At 33.1% G+C, this 22,670-nt stretch overlaps 2 protein-coding genes across 4 annotated transcripts in view; one reads left to right on the forward strand and one right to left on the reverse strand.

The window, feature by feature from the left end:
- Nucleotides 1–22,670, reverse strand: part of LOC140433617 (cell adhesion molecule Dscam1-like) — a 757,823-nt gene that overhangs the window by 185,618 nt on the left and 549,535 nt on the right. The gene's annotated exons all lie outside the window — the stretch shown is intronic.
- The window catches only part of LOC140434207 (B2 protein-like), a 34,980-nt gene continuing 14,517 nt past the window's right edge, over nucleotides 2,208–22,670 (forward strand). For 2 of the 3 annotated variants that reach the window (XM_072522296.1, XM_072522297.1), the window contains exons 1-2: nucleotides 19,526–19,620; nucleotides 21,820–21,973. In XM_072522296.1, coding sequence (XP_072378397.1) covers nucleotides 19,564–19,620; nucleotides 21,820–21,973 — 211 coding nt within the window. In that variant the 5' untranslated portion in view covers nucleotides 19,526–19,563. Of the gene's footprint in view, nucleotides 2,217–19,525; nucleotides 19,621–21,819; nucleotides 21,974–22,670 lie in introns of those variants that run through there. The other variant, XM_072522295.1, reaches the window with a different exon arrangement.

A 22,670-nucleotide genomic window follows, 5' to 3' on the forward strand; every position in this document is an offset into this window, starting at 1 on the left:
TTATTAAGATCATTTAATTTGTTGAATATGTCACAGAGGTATGCTAATTTTATTATAAACTTTGAATTAATAAATTTTTGCGCATTATCATGTGATTCTTTATGTATATACGTGTAAAATTCATTTCTTACTTCGTATACACGTGTGAGTACGTTGCCTTTGGACAGTGAACGAGAGTTGCAATAATAAATTAAAGAGGTGTGCTCGGCCCCCATTTCATCACAAAGTTTATGGAAAAGTCTTTATTTCACCGGTCGTGTTTTAATGTAGTTCACCACTTTAATTATGCTATCCATCACAACACTTAATTCAGGTGTAACGTCTTTGCTACTAAGGCCTCTCTATGTATGACACAATATCTCCATTTTACTCTTAGAGCCTTGGTTTTGATGAGAGCTTGTAGTCCTCCATACTGTCCACACATCGCTCGGGCACTATCCGTACACATGCCTACACAGTTATCCCAGTTAAAATTATTTTTAGTCATATACAAGTTTAAAATCACGAATAAATCAGTAGCCTTACAAATTTTACATATTTTTCTGCAAAATAAAAAATTTTCACATATATTTGTTTCTTGTATGTACCGTACATATCATATCAATTGAGTATCATCATTACTATCAGTCGCCTCGTCCAATTGAATGGCAAATACCTGAAAGTTTCCCTACAATTCAGTCATTAATCTCTTCTGCCATGTCGTGAATACGGCGACGAACCGTATGGTTTGAAAAAGGTACATTTTTTATTTCTTTAGCTGCCGATTCTCCAATCATCACTGTTACCGTATCAACCGCTGCAAGTAGCATCAGTTCCTCAGCGATTGTATGTGGTTTTTTACATTTGGCAGCACTGTAAGCTATAATGTAAGAGGCGAGCAATGCTTTGGTAGGAATTGATGCTCTTTAAACCAAAGCCGTGGTCTGATGTTTTAGATCTCGCAATTTTGTTACTAAAAAGTCTCTTGTCTTACCTTGTAAATGACTGTGAGTTGATTTCAAATGCCATTTTAGTTTATTAGGAAGCATACTTTCAGCCGCCAACACTTTGTGACAAACAACACATTGTCAAAGTTCTACATTCCCTTTAGTGCCACAGGTAAATGCAAAATCCAAATATTCCCCACTCGACTCCAGTGTTGCCAATGTCCGGATACTTATCAGATTTTCGGATATTTTCGTGGACCATAGGATAATTTTCGGATTGAACAATTTTTTGAATAATTTCGGATAATTCAAGGGTCTATCCACTTGATGTTATATTTTTGATTTGATTTATTTATTAATACATATAATATTATGCCCATTTAAAATCAAATAAATATAGTTTCGGCATTAAAAGTCCGCGCTGACACGCGACGTTCCTTGTTATAGACGTTAAAACTGATTAAATCAAGGTTTTTTTATAGGATATATATGAAGTAACTAAGGCAGTTAGAACATTCAGGAATTGGACAAAATACCTTTACTCTTTTGCGGGTTTTGGAGGGGTTAATCATATTTTTTAAGATCGATACATCCTGAATAAAGACGGCTTGAAATCCTATTCAAAAAATATATGATAATGAATATTTTAAGGCCTCAAAAAAAAAGTATAACCATTGTTTATACAAAAACAGGTTTTAAACGATGATTCGGAATTTTCATACTTAATGAAGAAAAATGTGTAGCAATCCCATCAGCAGAATGTAGCAGGCTTTGTTTGCCAATAATTAAAGAAGAAGTCAACAACAAGAATATACCAACAATGGAGGATTAGTAGAAAGTAGAAGACATATGATCTACAATTATACATAATACATATGCAACACACAATACATAAAGATATAACTACATAAAATCACAATATACAAACAAATGATACAAAAAAAATTACAAAAAACAGTCAGAATGTGATATTCCGAGTTTAGAAAGACCACTCACAAATTGTTTCCACTAAAGGCCGGGCATTGGTTACAGACCGAGGCCAAGGAGGTCAACCGTTAATTTAAAAAAATAAAACAACCTGCTAACCACTTTTCCTTTAAAAATGATAATGTTTTAAACCATCTATTTTAAAAACAATTTACGCAGTGGAAATCGAAACGTCAAGCATTAGTTAACTTGAAATTTTTTTTTATTTATTTAAAGAAACAAAGTTGCATCCACCCAAAGGTTATTAGCGACATTCCTGTAACATTTGTATTAATATTAAATTTAACATTTGTAACAATCAATCATTGTAACAATTATTGACAATTTGTGAACAAATAAACATTTGTAACAATTAATTAAGTTAAATTTTGTATAACATATTTATACATTTTAAGTAACCTAATAAATTGTTCGGAACTAAACTTTTGTTGAGGAGTGCTTTCAGGTTATTTGGCAAATTGTAAGACTGTCTTTGATTTACATATTTAAGACAGTCTATCAAGAAGTGCTTTATACTGTCTACTGTATTGCATGTTCCGCATTTTGGAGGTTCACTATTTGAGAAGAGATAGGCATGAGTATACCTACAGTGTCCAAGTCGTAGGCGTGTAATAATAGTTTGGCATCTTCTACTTCTGGCTGTGGACTTCCATGAAAAAATATCACTTTTGATGGTTCTGAGTTTCTCGTTTCGGAACAAGAGTCATTCCACTCCCGATTTCACGCACTTAACACCTTATTTTTAAAGTAAACTTTTAGATCGCCTTCGATACTCCGACACTCTGTTTCTGATGCGTCACTGGTGATAGCGTTACGCGCACTAGTATCTGCTTCTTCATTCCCTTCTATGCCTATATGAGATGGTATCCATAGGAAGTGGACTCTTCTGAAATTTTCTTGAGCTTTCCTTAATTCGGCCCTGATAATTTTCTCAATGGGGTGTTTAGGGTATATATTTTGCATAGCTTTGACTGCGCTGAGAGAGTCAGAAAGGACTAGACAACAAGGGATGTTTTTAATATTTACTTGCTTGATGGCTTTGAGCAAACCAAATAGTTCTGCAGTTAGATGCTGGAATTTAGAGGAAGTTTAAATTAAAAAGTGTCATTTGGGGTTACCACTGCTACTCCAACGCCAAGTTTACCTTTGGATGCATCTGTATAAATTTTAATCCACTCATTGTATTGTTGATCTAGGATTGAATTTAGTTTAACTTTAAAAATAATAGGACTAGTTTCATGTTTATTATATATACTTAACGCTGTAATGACTTTGGGCTGTTCGATAGTCCAAGATAGATAGTTATTGGTATTCGTTTGAAATACTGTTGGGAATTGTATGTTCAGTCTGGAGCTATATAATCGGATTCTCTCATAATAAGGTTTGGGGGCACGGGGCTTATTATTGTAATAATTAATATATTTGTTATTAAAAGTATGTATTACAGTAGAGGGTTTTTTTTTATATTTGAGGCTATAGATGTAGCATGCGCTAGAGCTAAGTATATTCTTCGGTAATTTAGAGGTGGTTCGCCGGCTTCGCCCAGTATGCTTTCGGAAGGACTTGTCCGGAAGGCTCCGAGTGCAATTCTAATACCAGCGTTGTGTATGCTGTCAAGTTTTTTAAGTAGTGTTTTTGAAGCAGATGCATATGCAATTGATCCATAATCTAATTTAGATCTAATTAGTGTTTTATATATTCTCAACAGAGTTTCCACATGTAATTTTTATTACAATTAATTGTGGCTTACTTCCATATAAACATAATATTTAGCTTAGACATGTCACAAGAAAAGAGTTTCAGAAACTTTTAAAAAATTTTCAGTTGATTTTTATACCGCAACTCTAAAATCGTGAAATTTATCGAAAATATCCTTTTTAATGTTCAAAGAATTCTTGAAAAAATGGAAATGTTCCAACATAAGCCTAATTTAAAGGACATTTGTCAGGGATCCCTTTTGACTTTTTACAAAAGCATCTATTTCACGAATACACGTGCCTATCCTGGCTCACAAATCAAATTCGTTATTTCGATTTCCAGTCAGAATCCCATATATAAAGCTTTGGCACGACTTCCCTTTATAAATTTCCGAATCCATAAGTTCCATGTAATTTTATATAAATTGTAAATTTGTATACGGATTTCGTATTCGCATATTTTCCATAAATTTTCAACCAGCTTGCTCAAGAGACGGTTGGCGGAAACAACCAAGTTGTTTATTCTGACCAAGAAAACAATGGCTAGGAAATGCTAGTGGAATTGATTACTGCTCAATATTTTATGTAACTTATATTTTTACAACCGTTTGATTTAAAGCACTGAAAAATATACGACGGTCCAGGTCTGTAATTTGAAATAAATTCACTTAAAGCAGTACATTTTCTTGCTTAAAAACTCTTTTGTATTTATATAATATTTTTAGTCACATACTAAATCGACTACATTCAAAATAATAATAGAATTGGCAATTGTGTAGTATCTAGGAAAACCAAATGTAAAGATCTGGGAATATAAACTCCTGGACAAAATGAACGCACCACTCATATTTTTCTCAATAATCTTTATTTATTGATAATTTACTGTACGACAAGTTGCCTATAGACCTTTTTTGACAGTGACAGTTGTTATGTAAGTTAATAATAGTCTTGTTTTAACAATAATTTGTATTAAACTTCATTTTAAACTAAAAGTAAGTTAAACTTTTCATAAAAAGTGCCGATTAAAGCAAAGTGCTTGCGAGAAACAATCTTTTTATTGTGATATTTTTCATCACATAGGTTCATTTCCATAAAAATCAAATAAAAAAATGAACCGCCAAAGAAATTTGTCAATGGAGGGGCAGTGCGAGCATCGGATCTCCTAGATGAAGGATATTCAATGCGATACGTTGCAGGTTTTTTAGGAAGACATCATTCCAGCATCCGTCGCAAAGTGAGGCGATATAATGAAACAGGAGAACAGGATAGGAGAGTCACCAGCAATTTGCTAAAAAATGAAGTAGCAGATGTTCGAAATGTTGCGATATCGTCTCGGACAGTTAGAAAACGTTTACATGAAGCAGAATTAAGCAACAGGAAACCGGCCAAAAAACCCTTGTTTACCAGAGAACACACGGTTCACGGATTGAATTTTGCAAGATTGCATCAAAATTGGACCATCGATGATTGGAAACGAATTCTTTTCTCCGATGAGACTAGAGTAAACCTAAAAGCTGCAGACGGTCGTGAGCGTATCTGGCAAAGGCGAGGAGAAAGGTTTTCCAGCTGCAATATCTCTCCTAAAGTACCTTTTAGTGGTGGCTCTAAAATGTTTTGGGTGGGAATTTGTTTTGAAGCTCGTACGGAGTTGGTCCCCATACGTACGAGGTCTAGAAATGCCCAATATTACTTAGATATTATGGTCGAACATGTAATGCCTTTTGCTCTGTTTCTTGGACCTAATTTTTTATTCATGCAAGACAACACTCGTCCTCATGTGGCTCGATAAGTTATTGGCTACCTTAATGATGTTGATATTCAATTATTAGAGTGGCCGCCTAACAGTCCGGACATAAATCCTATAGAGCATCTATGGGACTATTTAAAAAAAAAAGATTCGAAGTCGTAGACCCCTATTGCCAATCACAACCAACTCATTGAGGACGTTATTGAAGAATGGGAGAATATTCCGCAAGCTTTTGTTGAACATTTGATATCAAGCATGCCTCGATGCATAAATGCGGTCATAAGAAGTAGAGGAGGGCCTACACGGTATTAGTGTTGACCCAGATGCATTTTATTGTGTTACTTTACTGATTTTTTTCTTTTTGCAATTTGGAGTTATGCTAGCTTATTTACGCATTTCGGGCAAAAACAAATTTTTAAAGAAACAATAAGGCAAATTAAGGTCACAATAAAGTTATGTTGGACTTATTTGTAGGTGTTTATTATTATTTCAATGTAACTTTTAACAATGTAAGTTTTATTTTGAGATCATATTGTAAATATTTAGATTAATTAAAGTGGTGCGTTAATTTTGTCTAGAAGGCCTACAAAATATTGGGATTTGTAATAAGAAATTCCAAACACTTTAGTATAAACACAACCATTAGACTATATAAGGCTTAAGTCAGACCAAACTTGGAATATGCATCAGTGGTATGGACTCCTGAAGCCAAAGTTTATATTAATCATATAAAAAAGGTACAAAAAAGATTTCTAAGGTATTTATACCTTCAGAAATACAATGTGTATACTCACCTTACACCATCAAGAGTTGCTTCAAATATTTCGTTTGCAGTCATTAGAGCAAAGAAGAAATATGCATTGTGTTATGTTTATTCATAATTTTATTAACAATGTTAAATATAAGACATGTGGTTTGACCAACCTTATTAGGTTTCATGTGCCAAAGGTCAGCCTAAGGGGAAACAGTAATGACCTATTTTCTTGTAGTCCATATAATTCTTGTGCAATAATAAACTATATGCAATATAAGTGTAATGCGTTAATAAAGATCTGTGATATAGACCTCTTTAACTGTAGTGTAAGGGATATTAAAAATGTTATGAATAGATAAGTAATGGACTCAATTTTAAAATTTTATTAACTTGTGTCTTTTTTTTCAATGTGTTTACTTTCTGTGTTTTTATTTTGTACTTGTGTGTATATTGTATTTTTTGTGTGTATATTGTTATACCAAGTAATGAGCACTCTTACATGTAATTACTACCTAGGTGGTGTTTTTAATAAATAAATACTTTTTATTTTAGGTGGTATAATGACTCACAAAAGTTTAGAGGTTCTTCAATGGTTTGTGCTTTGGTTTCATTCAGATATTTTGATAAAATAATAGTTTGTCACGGATGTTGACTAAGAAGATGACCGCTCATGAACATTTTTTATAAATCATTTTATCCTATTATGGCTTCTAAGTAAATCATTCCAATTCACCAAACTCGTTAACTTGACTCTTCTCCCACATAGCCAACATACACCAGTTGTAATAAAAGTTGACATCAAAATACTAATAATATCATCTTTTCCTTGACCTAGGTGGAAGTTTCAAAAAGTAGACTGGGCGACTTTTACTGAGAGATTAGACAAATGTCTGAGATGAATATCCCCAACACGTGCAAAACTACATTAGATTTGTTGGCGCAAAGAAAACTATACCCAGAGGATCTCGTAAAGAGTATGTCTCAGCATGAGATAAAAAATGTGAGAAATTGTATCAAGAATACACCGAAAGCCAAGACCGAGAAATTGCGGACGAACTACTACACAGTTTTATTTTAGCCAGACGACAAAAATGGATGGAAACTGTGTTAAAATTAGACTTTAGTAAATCAAGCAGAAAAGCATGGTCTTTACCTAAAACAACTGGTAGTAGCAGCCTTTTAATTAGAAAAAAAGTACCAATAGCTCCCAAAAGAGTGATCTCCCACATTGTAGGAACCTCAAGAGCACCTAGAGATCGTGATCCCACCACTAAAGTAATACAAGAGCTAAAAACGCTATAGTCTGCATGCGCGCCTCCATGTGAATACTCTGACGAGTTTACTCCGTAAGAAATTATTTCAGCAATATCAGAAATTAAGAGTGGAAAGGCACCTGGCTCCGATAAAATCCATCCAAAATTTTTACTCCACTGTGGCAAATATGCTAGAAAGTAGCTGGCTGATTTCTAGTCAGATATGTTAAAATTAGGAGAAATCCCTCATTCAGTTAAAAAGGCCTCCATTATAGCCATAATTAAACCAGGAAAGGCAAATGATCAGCCCCAAAAGTTCCAACCGATTGCACTGCTGATCTGTGTCTGTACTTTTGGAACGCTAAATCTACAACAGAATTAGTAGGAACATATTTCAATTTATACCTATTGAACAAGCAGGATTCAGACCTAACCGCAGCTGTACAGATCAGATCCTATCCCTAACAAAACATATTGAAGCAGGTTTTCAAAGGAAGCAAAAAACACCCGTTGCTTTATTTGACCTATCGGCTGCATACGATAGCGTCTGAAGACAAGGACTAATCTGCAAACTAATTAATGCCATCCCGTGCCAAAAGGTAACTAAAGTCATCGATAGCATGCTCACCTCCAGATCTTTTTAAGTCACAATGGGCAACTTTAAAAGTGTGCAAATAAAGCTCAGCAACGAACTGCTACAGGGATCTGTTTTGGCACCCTTACTATTTAATTTATACATCGCGCACCTACCTGGGATAGCTTCGCAGAAATTTGGCTACACTGAGGACTGTAATTGCAGCAAGACATAATAACATGGATATTACAGAAACTATAATACTAACGGATGACCTTGTCGATATGGGAGAATACTTTCGCAATTAGAAGCTATGGTCCAATGCAACGAAATCCAAAGTGTGATGTTTCCATCTGAATAATGCCCAAGCCAACCAAAAACTCTCTGGTTAGTTTGAAAACAGACTGCTCACTCATAACTCAACACCAAAATATCTTGGAGTGACTCTGGATAGAACATTAGGTTACAAAACCTACAAAGAACGGTAGCAAACCTAAAAACGCAAAATAATATAGTCCAAAAGCTATGTGGCACCACATGGGGGTTCTCAGCCTCCTTACTCAGATCATCCGCCCTAGGACGTGTACACTCGGCAGCTGAATATGCTTCCCCGGTATGGCTCAATAACAAACACATGAAAGTTATTGACACCCAATTAAACCAGACAATGCGAATGATTTCAGGTACAATTATACCCACACCAAACTATTGTCTTCCAATTCTGAGTCACATTCCACCGCTCAAACAGCAAATATCTCCTCAGATATTAGATTTTATTGAACCAAGAGGTTAAAAACATAAAAACGTCATAAAAAAATACATAACTAATGAAAAAAGAAAAGAAACTTAGATAATATAAATAAAGTAGTAGACAGAGTTCCAAACATTTCCTGAAAAGACATAAAGGATTGGAAATAAGAAAAAATTTTTGTGACGATAATATCCTAAAAATTTAATTACAATAAAATATTTTTAAATTATAATATGTAATATAAAACATCGTAAACTATGATTAGTTAAAGATTAACCGTATATACCACAACCTATCTCGAACTTTGTTTGACTACTCAAATAGTATAAATAATAAATACGTTTACACACAAGTTGAAAGCAGCTTCTGCAAGATTTAGGCGCTTTGTCAAAGTATTACATTCAAATACTTCAGATAAGCTCTTTGTATTCCAGCATCAAATAGTTCGAGAACTTGTCGAAAATCGCTATTTCAACTTTAGGGTTTATCTGTAGTACCACAACAGTACAGGGGGGTTATACTTATATTTGTATTTAGATAATGTGAAATATCGCTAGTTATACTTTGAGTAATATAAAAAATTATTTTTATCGAAATAGTTTATTGTTTTATTAGGAGCAAAAATGATATTTCTTGTGGCGAGACGTTTGCATGAACATGCTATTTTTTAGATGAGTCTTAGCCTGTTTTAGGGGTTAAAGTAAAATAATTCAAACTACCGGAAAAATGTATTCCCCTTTGATCAAAAATCGACGTATCGCTAGATTTTTCAAAAATGTATTGTCGCAGTTACTGATAATGCGATCATTGTTCGTCATTGATAATGTTCGTTTTTGTGCGGTCATTCTGGATAATAATCTTGTATGTATATTTGTTTGACATTTACAGTTTGACTATTCATTCTTAATATTCTCTTTTTGTCACAGCTAATTTCTCACCCTGATCTTGGTTTTTTTATTTACAAACTCGCATCAGCCTGTAAGCGTAACAATTAAATTTTGTATAAACAGTTTATTGCTTTTAGATATTGGATAACCACTTAGGCATCGCACTTTAAGAATAATTCTCCGGGATTCCGAATTTACATCTTTCCGCACTGTGTAACGGGCACTCCACTAGAAGGTGTTTTAGTGTTAGCGCGGTCTCGCAAGCATAACACAATAACACCCCGGTTAGGGATCCCGTGTCATCAGATGTCCATGCCTAAGGTGACTATAATCAAGCAGCAGTCGTGTGATGATAACCCTAAAAACGATTGCTGGAACTATCAGACTGTGCTTGAAATATTGGTTTGATCTCAAGTAATTTTGCCTGTTTTTTGTGCCATCTGCTATTCCATATGTTAACCATATGATAGAACTCAATAGTTGTGTCCTCTAAGGCTTCTCGTGCATATTTATCCGCCAGATCGTTGGCACCCACAGGAAAGCAATGTTTCTGTGATTTAGGTTGTGCAATTATTGTCTAATGAGTTTGGCCACAGGATGAGAAGAATAGATTTTTGAGATGATTTCTAGAGAACTTAGTGAGTCAAGTAATTATTAAGAAGTTTCAGGACATTTTGTAACGTGAAATATTGCTTTATATATTGCAAAGAGTTCTCCTGTTAAAATAGTATTAGTCCCCGCTGGTTTATATTTCTTGCTACATGCTCTACAACGTTCTGTTCTAGATCCATATGTGAATAACTCTTTGAAGGAAGAAAATTGAGAAATTAAGGTTTGATATTTAGAATTAATTAGATGACGGTTGCTTTCTTTCTTATTTTCTGATAATAGATCCAAATTTATGTGAGAAGATATTAGCTAAGGAGGGAAAGTTGGCATCTTGCTAGGATATATTTCGGGGACTTAATTCATTTATGATTCGTCTGCATCTTTCGTAAAAAGATTACCGCTTCGATGTATATCAGAGCATTAATTCCTGTCTTGTTAAATCTAATGGTAGTTCACCGAGTTCGGCCTAAGATAGGGCTTGTTCTAAATGCACCTCTTATTATACTAAGAGCGTTATTTTGAATGGTGTCTAAAACTTTTAGAGTTGTTGTTGAAGCAGACGAGTAAGCGTGGCATCCATAATCGATTTTGGAGCGGATCAGATTTTTATATAAATTGGTTTAGTCTTTTTTTACATATAGCTGATATATATTTGATGTGGTCCTTCTAGGTTAGAGCTTGATCAAATATTAAACCTAGATATTTAATTGTATTTACATATTCAAGTGTCTGATCCCAAAGTTTTAAAGTAGGTATTTCTTTTATCTGTTTTGGTCTCTTTGATAATATGATGCAGCGAGTTTTAGATGAGGCAAATTGAAAACCACTCCTTTTAGACCATGCTATAAATTTATCGAGTTGATCTTGTAGTAATTTGGCCATACTGATTACCGAGCCTTGGGGTGTACCATTTTTTTTATATCTCACATTAGATGGACCGTTTACTTTTACCTTGAAATTTCTATTTAGGAGAAAATTTTTAATAAAAGCAAAGTATATTTCCTTGATAGCCCCATGATTCCAGTGTTGAATTTATCTTGTGATGACAAGCCATATCAAATGCTTTGTGTAAATCAAAATAAATTGCAATAGATTTTTGGTTGTTGTAGAATGCGTTATTAATACGTGATTCTATATCTACTAAATTGTCGGTCGTCGATCTTAAAGGACGAAATCCAGATTGTCCATTAATCAGTTGGTTATTTTCTTCCAGACACGGCATTTAACGTTTATTTACAATTTTTTCTAAAAGCTTACACATGACATAAGTTAGACACACTGGACGATAAGAATCTGCTTTGTTTTGTGGCTTATTAGATTTTAAGATGGGAATAATTATACCTGTTTTCCATAAATTGAGAAAATCATGTTTGGTCCATATACCTACGATTATATTTTTAATAATATTTCTACTGCTTCGTCAGGTAGGTGTTTCAAAAAAGAAGCTGGGATGTCATCGGGGCCAGGAGATGTGTCCTTTAAATAATCTACCATCTCTCTTAGTTCTCTGATTGTGATAAGTGCATTTATAGGTTCAATATTGTTTACTACGTTAATAGGGTATCATATTTACAATTTGTGGATGTTAACTTGAATGTTTGTTATTGACGATTTATTTTCTACTTCTAATGAATCGATTCCTTGATATGAGCTAGTGCCTGTTATATTCTTTATGTTCCTCCATATATTTGTTAAAAAGATCTGTAATTATTTATCATTTCTACACATTTTATCCAGGATTGTCTTTTAGATCTTGTGATAATCAGTTTGGCTCTAGCCCTACTTCTTTTAAGATTAATTAAGTTTTCTAGGGTTTTGTAGCGTTTTTCTTACTTTCCTTAATAGCTTCTTTACATTCTTTATTCCACCAGGGTGTTACTTTACCTCTTTTTATGAACTTTGTTTTACCTATCGCTTCTCGAGTTGCTTCCGTTATGAGTTTATTACACTGTAGAATTATTTTATCTATTAAATTTTGTAAGCAAATCTTTGTTGATTCGCTACGGATAATTTCTTAAAAACAGCGCCAATCAGCTTTATCTAGCCTCCATTTCGGATCAGGTGTAACTGGCGTAGGTTTCATCAAGTGTTTTTCTATTAAAATTGAGAAGTGATCACTCCCATACAAATGTTTTTAAAATATGAATTGAAGGACTTTAGATTCATGTACGTGGAATATTTAAATTTAGTGTCTTGAAGACAAATAATTTGTGGTGGGTATTGCTAATTTCCAATCCGATCTTGATTTGAGATTCACAAATAGCTCACCATTTTTGTTGCATTCGATTTCCAAATTCTCTCAGCATTTTGTTCAGAACTTTTATAAGAATCCAGTACAGTCCAATATACACAATGCAGTCCAATATGCTCTGATACCTATATAATATGTTTATGTCATCTCTTTTGGTTTAAATTTTTTTTAAAAAGCACTAGATTTTCTAATATTATTCCAACTAAATTTTCTGAGATTCTACAAATGTTTAAACGACTATTTTTATAATATGCTAGCTGTCTACACATTTGTTTAAATTGATATTAAAATTACAAACTTTTAACTAAAAATTTAAGCAATTTGCAAATTATAAGTTAGTATTTCCTTTATACAAATCACACACTTAATTAACAATAATGTATTATTTCCTACACAATGTCGTTGCTTAATTGTATGCAATTAGTTTTGTGTGTGCCTTGTTCTAATAATAATTGTATGTCAAGGATATTTTTATGATCGTCTGGACTTTTATAATAAATTTTCTACAACTTTCGATTTTTAATAGTGAATCAGCAGTATTATTTTATTGTTTGGTTTTCTGATTTAATATTATAATGTTTTATTATACAGTAGAAAACGTACGCTATACAAATCAATCCTCGATTGTGTCCTTAACATGAGATTTTGTAGTACTGACCATTGTGGTACATGATATCCAAAAAATTTATTTAGAAAAAATATAGGCAATGATCCATACTTGAAAAATATATGAAGTTCTACAGGGTGGTTAATAACTACGTGGATAGCAATTTTTTAAATGTGACATCCTATATATTTCTTCATATTTATATTCTTCTCATAATTCTTGTTCTAACATATTGAGCTTTGTATTACTATATAGAGTATTTAACAAGTTATGATCATTTTTATTTCGAAGTCCCTATGAAATCAACACCATCTCTATAAAGAAGTAATGCATAAACAATTATTTATTTTATATAATAAGCTAAATAATATATTGTAGTTTTTAAATTAAGTTAAATTTAAATCATTGACTAAAATTTGTCAACAGGATGATATAATAATGTAGGACGCCATATAATGATGTTGTATCTTTTTATAACGATTATGGGATTCTTTTATCAAGAGTTCCATATAGTGGAACTTTAGGGGTAGTTTACCTCCTGCAGGTAGTTAATTACTTGAACTCACTGGATACTCATAATTCCTTTTATTAGCACTCTAAGTACAATAATAGATAGTACCAAGTTGACGGACGAGAACACTAACTTCGACCCTTCTCTTGATTCTTCATTCTTAATAATAATCCTACTCCCGTAATTTCCAGCTATTTAACTCACGTGCGTTTGTTGATATAATATTGTTTTTACTTGTTTAATTTGTACACATTATTTAATAAGCTTTTAATTACATTGTAAATTTTACTAGGTCAGCGTGCTGCCTCGTTACACCGATATTTTCAATGTCATAAACAAACAATCGCGTTTAACAATAATAGTGTAGTTATTATTATAAGGATTTTAAATTTTAAACTGAATTAGGTTACTTAGATCTGATGTTTAATTAAATACCGTTACAGTGAACTACAAAACGAAATATTTTATTTATAATACTCTTTCATTTTTAACAGCATTCCCTACACCTAAACTTATTATTTTCCGAGATATTTTTGGTTTTCTTCAAATTTCGGGAATACATTCAATTTTTGTAAGTAGAAATAAGTATTGAGTATTGAGTGATATGAATGAATGAATATAAAAAAAATAATATAGTTTAAAAGTTCCGAACTTTTATTCACTCAAATATACAAAACATTCAATAAAAGAGTTTATTCATGACAAAACATAAAGTTACCTCTAGAAATGTAAAAATAATCTTGGTGTAAACATTTTAGATGGCTTCTTGGACATCAACGTTACTGTCAAATATAAATTTATCAGGAATACCCTGAGATTCAATAAATCTAGGATTGTTTAATTTGTTGACAATATCTGTTAAGCTTACTAAACAAATGTCTTTACGGTCCAGTATGAGACTAACATATTTATATAGTTTCTTTTTTCCATAGAAGTTGGCCAATACAAAATCGCCTATATTTAGTGTAACACAATTATTGTTATTTTTGGTGCTGCTCTCTTCAGGTTTTTCTTTCGAAACCACTTCATCACGGTGAACGTCTTCCAGATCATCTTCATTCATGACATTCTCTTCAGTTTTCTCTTCCGAAACCGCTTCATCATGATCAACGTCTTCCAAATAATTTTTACTCGTGTCATCAAATTCTGTAATTCTGTCTTCACTACTCGCACTTTACCAAGACTGATTACTTTCTTCCGAACTAATGTCCTTACATGTTTTGCGTTAAGGGTATTCGCCGGCTTACATATTTTCGTTTTGACAGAGTTTTTGTTAGTGTTATCTATCAGTCGTTGCAGTATGTCTTCTTGTGTGATTATTTCAGCTCCAGCTACTTGTTAAGGGAGCTGGGTCTTTTAAAGTAAATGCAATGAGTAAATCAGTCAAAACAGTTTCTCGAGACTCCGTACCTTGGTTGATAGTCCCAGTTTTTTTTTGTATGTCTTCATCCCATCGTAAGGGATCGAAATACTCCCGTGATATAACTATATGATTTAAAGCAAAAATTCCAGCTTTAGTAAAACCACTTATCAATATGTCTGGATCAGTTTCTCTCCAACATTTTTCCTCTACCACTGGACTAATTTAGCATCCCAGCGACTTTTAAGAGACTTAAATACTGATAGATCTAGTTGTTGCAATAAGTGGCTGGTGTGTGATGGTAGCTTAAGAATGGTTATTTCATTCACAATTGCTAGTCTTATCAAATCCACACCAATATGCGTTGTATGCCCGTTGTATATAACAAGAACAGGACGCTTTTTAGATAAATTCTTGATGAAGCTTTTTTCGAAGAAATTTTTGAAAACATTAGTTTCCATCCAGCCATTGACTGTTGCGGCATATGTAGTATTTGGGTACTCAGTCTCAGGTTTTGCTATCCATTGGTGCCAAACATGTTTGCCTTTAAAAATTATGAGTGGTGGTACTTTTTCTAAAGCGGCACTGCAACCCATAAGAACAGTTGTGTTTTGTTTTCCCGGACTACTAGTTGTTCTGGTTGCTGGCATACCCTTTTGTCCAACAGTTTTAGTCTTCGATGGATCTGCACAAAACCTGGTTTCATCAAGGTTCCATACTTGGGCAGGTTTTTCTTTTAATCCCAAATTATTTAAAGTTTCGACAAAACGTTCGAAGTAACTGTATACAATAAACGGATTAATATTCTTCTTGTGAGCAAACTCTACGCTTCGAGGCTTTTTAGTTGAGAAATTGTGCCTCTTTTTAAACCTTGGAAACCAGTCTTTGCCAGGAATACTATTTTTGAATTGTTTTGATGTTATTTGCTTTCACATAATCTGCTACAATTTGTAGCACCTCCTTCTGTGACAATCCAAATCCCCATTTTTTCATTTGTCGAATACAGTTGGCTAGGGTCTCCTCATCTTTAAATGGAATATCTGGCCTTCTTTCATACGTATTACTTTTCTTCCCCCTTCTTCCCTTAACGTGATCCGTCAATGTGTTCTTTGGGATGCCATAAATTTTACTGGCACGGCAAAGAGTAATGTGGCCACTTTTTACTTCGAATACTGCTATGGCTAGGTCTTCTTTGCTATATTTAGAGCCACTATTACTCTTCCAAATATAATTACGCACCATTCTGATTTTAGAATTCTGAAACAAAAGGAACAGTACTACACAACGCACTTGTCCCCTTTATTTATAACGCAGTATCCCCAATGCTGTTTTTGACTGAGGCAAGAGCGCCCTACATTTTTTTTAAACAAAGTAACCAATAAAACGTTAAAATATAGGTGTTACCACAAAACAATATAAAAGTTCTAGCTACTCATTAAAAATCAGACTTCTAAACGCATAGGTGAACCGGGTGAAATTTTCAGGGTCACCTTATACCATGCGATGCGATGATATTAATGCACGAACTTCGCTTCGTTGAGAATCGACAATAACTAAGACTGACGGTCGGTTGTTTGCGCGCTGGACTCACAATATATATTTCCAATGTTAGATGCTAGATGGCAGCTAATACATTCGTAATAAAAACTTAGATAACATTGATGCGCTAGCCCCGCTCACGCAGTTGCCACACCTTACCTTATCGCAAATACAATATTTTAAAAAAATAAAATGTATGTATAATATAAATATAATATAAATAATTGTTTATGTATTATTTCTCTATAGTCCTTTTCCATCATATTGATAGCACATTATGTATGCAAATCCTCAACAGGTCAAAAAACCATAGGCGTCACCCTATACTTGTTTTGAAATAAATAAAAAAAATTAATATTTTAAGATGCCGTCAACAATTCATATCTTTTAAAAAATTTTCTGTAAAATATGTGTCCACTAACCTCACTATACCTTTTTTGTGCGTAAAAAACGTCGGTATATATGCCACACGATTATTGTTAATTCTACACGGGTGATTAACGAGAGAATTCAATGTTTCACGAAATAAATTAATGTAAACAGTAATTTAAAGGTGATTATTGTTTTCTATACAAGTTATCTCCTGACACAAAAAGAATACCTTCTTTGAACGATTACCTGGAATTACTGAAGGCTTCACTAATGATAGTTTAAGTAGTTTTTATGCCACATTGCAGCTTATGCCAATAATATAAATTAGAAATTGTTTGCATCTTCCATTTAGTTTGTAGATGTACATTGTTCATGTCTTAACTACCTACGTTTTTGGTGTCGATATTTTGTTATTTGCATTTAAAAATGACGTCGACAACAGGTTTTATCCCGGTTAAGTGTAGTTTTAAAGGTGCCTTCAGTCTAAGAGAGAAAAAAATAATATTAAATGTACACGATGCACTTGTACATCAACGCCCTTTAAGTAATGTTCGTGAAATCGTTAACATGTGTTCAAATATGACAGGGGTTGGAGAAGCAACAATTTACACATGCCTAAGGAGGAACTGTTTCATCTCCCAAGAAGAGTGGAGGGAGTAAACCCTTGGAAATTGAAGAAATACATAAAAACATGATAAGACGCAGCGTCCACTCATTTTTTTTAACAAAGAATTTCCAACATTGGACAAAATCCAAACATTAATTAGAGAAAACGAAGAGTTGCCAATCATAAGCAACAAGAAATTATGAAAACTATTGAGAGGATTTCGTTGGCAAAAGAATAGAAGAAAATCCGTTTTAATTGAAAAAGATTACATTGTATGTTGGAGACGAGATTATCTAAGAACTATTAAAAAGTACCGAGAAGAAGGGAAAACAATGGCTAAATGAAGGTCATACTGTACCATATCTATGGGTTGATACAAATGTGAAAAGTTCCCGTCAGGCATTCATCGAAGGTTTATCTACTGGAATAAACAATATTCCCATTGGAAAAGGACGCAGACTCATAATAACCCATATTGGAAACGAATACGATTTTGTCAATGGTGGATTATTAAGTTTTGCCTCAAAATCAACCAAAGATTACCACGAGGAAATGACTGCTGATGTTTTTGAAGAATATTTTGAGCAAATGTTGAATTTAATTCCAAAAATTCTATCATAGTCATGGATAATGCTAGTTACCATTCAAGACTAGCAGAAAAATTGCCAACAACGGCATGGACAAAAGGAGAGATAATCGAATGGTTGGATAAACACGCAATTGAGTACAAGGGGAATTCAACAAAAAAGGAATTATTACCTATTGTAAGGCAACATGAAGCAGCTTATAAAAAATATATAATTGATGAAATGGCATCAAACCGTGATGTAATTATTTTACGTTTACCCCCATACCACTGTGATCTGAATCCGATAGAAAATATATGGTCTCAAGTAAAGGGTGAAGTCGGACGCAACAACAAAACTTTTAAATTAAAAGACTTACAACAATTATTAGAACATTCCTTATCAAAAGTAACTCCAGAAAATTGGAAAAATGCTGTTAGTCATGCTCACAAGGAAGAAAATAAAATGTGGAATTTGGATAATATGACTGATGCAATGCTGGAACCGGTAATAATTAACATTGGAGTTGAAGATTCTTTAGATTCTGAAGAAAGCAGTGAATCTGAAATGGAATTTGATTAAAATAATATTTATTTTTTTACAAATCGGCCCCTGTTACGGCCACAAATTATTTTATATATAACCAATAAAATAAACATCTTACATTTCTTGCAAATTTATTAGTACCTGTTAATCTTCATCACTCCGACACTGGCAACTTTATTTAGGGATTAGTAACCCTCAAAACTATTGTATTCTATTCTGCTTCAACCTTTATACCTGGTGGTCATACTCAATTTAAAATTATTTTCCTATATACTTCTGTAAACTTGTTGACAAATATCTATTTTTCATTGAGTCACCCGTATCACAGTTTAGGGATTTGCATACATAATGTGCTATCAATATGATGGAAATGGACTATAAATACATGGTGTTGATTTCATAGGGATTTCGAAAAAAATATATATAGGGTGTACCATTTAAGAAATTGTATGTTTGCTATACCACGTAGTTAATAATCACCCTGTAGAATTTCACATATTTCCCAAGTATGGAGAATATCATTGCCTAATTGGTCAATTCTACCACAATATTTAACCTGATAGACATTAGTTAAAGCGATATAATTATTATTTGTTTTTCGAAAACTATACAGTTTCCAATAACCGCTTAATTCTACCAGAAAATTTAACCTAATAGACATTAGTTAATGTGATATATTTATTTTTTTTTGTTATTTATTATATATTTAATATTATTGTTCCTGTTCAATGGCCATAGATGTCGAGATACTTTATGTAAATAAAAAAACTTTAAGTAGAGTTTGTTAATTATCATATAGTATGCAAGTCATGTGTTGCCAGAAGTAGCAAGTGTGTATTAAAAATGTTGACAAGATTATGATAAAGAGATACCATCCATTTCAGGGAAGAACTGTTAATTCCATATAATTATCAGAGACATGCAATTATATCAAAAATTTTTGTGTATATAAATTGACTTAAACAAGAAATAAGCAGTTGTACTCAGTATCGTGGTTTGTAATAATCAACACTAACAAAATGAATACATATTACGTTATTTCTTTCTTGGCTGTTACATTCTTAAGCGGAATAGAGGTAAGACATACTAGCAATAAGCAAATGACAAATATTTGGTATAAAAATATCAAAAATTCGTAACCTATTTAGATAAACTATGAGTTATGTTATTTATTTAGTATTTTATTACCATTTAATAATAAATGGAATAACTAAGCAAGGGGCTACATCCAGAAGAACAGTAAATAATAATTTATATTATGTTTAGGTAATATTCTACTGATTATCAGCGAAATGTCAAAGTAAAAAAGGGAAATATAAAAATTTAAGATTTAATCTCTCCAATTTAATTTGTAATAAAATATTATTTAAATATACTAATACTTTTAGCAAAAAAAAAAGAAAAAAGTTCCAGCGTCACTGGATATATGTAAAACTGTTGTGTACTTATGAATAGCGCACACAAATAACTTGATCAATATAAATTATAATTAAACCAATTATGGTTTTTTAACGAATTAAGATCTAAAGTATGATCTCTTTACAATATTCGATATCTTGTAATTCTCGATCGTCATTTAATACCCTCATTCCAATCCGTATATTCCAATTTCATTTTTTTCTTATTTTTTTTTTTTAATTTTAGAATATCTCTTTATATCATTTCATCGGTTATCATAATTTACTCGTCGTCCTTATTGTTACCCCTGTTCAAATTCATATTGTTCAAATATCTGCTTTATATTTTTTTATTCTTCACTCGATAGGATATAGATCTGGTGATTTTGTTGGCTACGGTAGAAGTGTAACATCCTCAAAATAAATCAATCTCTTACTGTTGCTGCAGTATGTTAAACTAGCAGCAGTAACAAATGCAAATACAACAGGGTTTATGATATATTGATATTAATCCAAAGTGCCTTCCGCAAAAACGGGAACAGTTCGATTCTGAAAAATAATTCCAGCCCACATCATAAATTGTAGACCACTATATGGACGAACACCCTCTACATGCCTTGGTCTTTCTTGCCGAATAGCTACTCTCCAAACTCACTCTTCTAATCAAGGTAGTGCCAAAACTTCATCTCTGAATAACACAGAACTCCATTCTTTTAAGCCACATTACACATGTTGATGTGCCCACCTTAATCTGAGTTCACGTTTTCATGACGCAATATGGAAACCCTTAATGACGTTTAGCGTGCAGGCCAGCTTCAAGTAATCGATTCCTCAATAATACATACAGTAATATTACGGGTATCTAAGGGTTATCTAAGGCCCCACAAAGTTCACGTGCAGTTATACAGATATTTCGACAAGATAATCTTACCACATACCGATCCTGCCAAAGGGGAGTTGCACTTTGAGGACCTATATATCTTTCAGCTTCTTCTTCGTTAAGTGCTCTCTCCGCGACGAAGTCTGGCAATCGTCATGGCTATTCTGACATTCGAGGCAGCTGCTCTGAACAATTGCCTTGAGCTGCAACCAAACCACTCTCTCATGTTCTTCAACCAGGAAACGCGTCTTCTTCCTACGCTTCTCGTACCCTCTACTTTTCCTTGAATTATGAGTCTCAAGATGTTGTATCTTTTAGTAATAGTACCAAATTACCAAATTGTTTATATTGACGACACAATCGCGGAATCATGCTTCACGAGTCGTCAAAATGACGAGCAACATCAGCCTGTGAGAGACCAGCAACATGTGTTAAATGCTGACGTTCCATGATTATGGTTGCGTTTATTAATTTTGTTTCAGTAAAATTTTAAAGTTAAAGTAAATACAGACTGTCTTTAAAATTTAAAGCACTCTTGCTTTACAATTTGAAGCAAAGAATCGTACGATTTTGAGGCACTGTCACTTTTGCCTTAATAAAACAGTGCAATTGACAGATTAATTTTCATGGCATACCTTTATTTGCAGAGAAAAAGTTTTCATATCGAATGGTATGTAATAACAAAAAAGTTTTTTATTGAAAAAAGTGAAATAATAGTGGTGTTCCTCAAAACATTTTTGATGTATGTATTTATTTTGTTTGCCTTTCGTTAGTTTTTAGCAGTACGTTCTAGTGTCCTAATTATATTTTACAATTAAATCTTTAATCTTGCTATAAGTACTAGGTTATATGCAAGATATTGATATTTTAAATCGAATTTATGTGTTAAAACGTTTCTTATCAAGATGAGGTGCCCCTTGCTGCTGCTTGTTTTGAAAGCTTTGAAAGAGTTTTGCTCATTTGTAAAAATATCATACAAATCCATTAAATATTTTTAGAGTTTATCAGAAGCTGAACAAGCAATGATGTTCTCACTACACCAAAAATGCTTACCTATCTCTGGAGCTACCGACGAAATGGCCAAGCAAGCAATGACAGGAAATTTCCCAGAAGATCCTGCCTTTAAAGAACACGTATACTGCATGTCCAAAGGTATACTATTATTGTTTCTATTAATCTGCTTTTCAACTTACCATTTTTCTGCTATCTTGTTCTTGTTTTCTGCTTGTTTTATTTTTAATCGACATTGATTTTTAAAAATATTTTCCACTTTTTCTTTAATATTTATGTAAACATATAATATATAAAAAAGTCGTAATAAATAAAGTATTACCTAATTATAAGAATATAATCACGAGAAGCCTAATGAGTCATCTTCTAAAATTGTTCCTAAAGATAATTCATAGGAAAATCTACAAGCTGTGTGAAAGTCAAATTTCCCCGAATCAGTTCGGGTTCACAAATGCTGTTTGTACTAGAGAGGCTTTGTTCTCAGTACAAGTCTTATTCCAGAGATGCAGAGACGTCAACAGCGACGTATACGTATATCTGGTTAATTACGACAAAGCGTTTGATTGAGTACAGCACGCCAAGATGATGCAAATACTAAAAGAAGCAGGAATTAACAACCAAGATCTGAAAATAATTAGAAATCTTTACGTGAATGAGACAGCAACTCTCAGAGTTGAAGGTGAACACACTGACTGAAAATCATGCGTGGAGTGAGGCGAGGCTGTATTTTGTCTTCTCTAATCTTCAATCTGTGCTCTGAAGGAATATTTATTTGCACAAAAACTGAAATAGGCATTCTACTAAATGATTACCGGCTAAACAACATCAGATATGCAGA

The sequence above is a fragment of the Diabrotica undecimpunctata genome, chromosome 2 (genome assembly GCF_040954645.1).
Source record: "Diabrotica undecimpunctata isolate CICGRU chromosome 2, icDiaUnde3, whole genome shotgun sequence".
Classification (NCBI taxonomy): domain Eukaryota; kingdom Metazoa; phylum Arthropoda; class Insecta; order Coleoptera; family Chrysomelidae; genus Diabrotica; species Diabrotica undecimpunctata.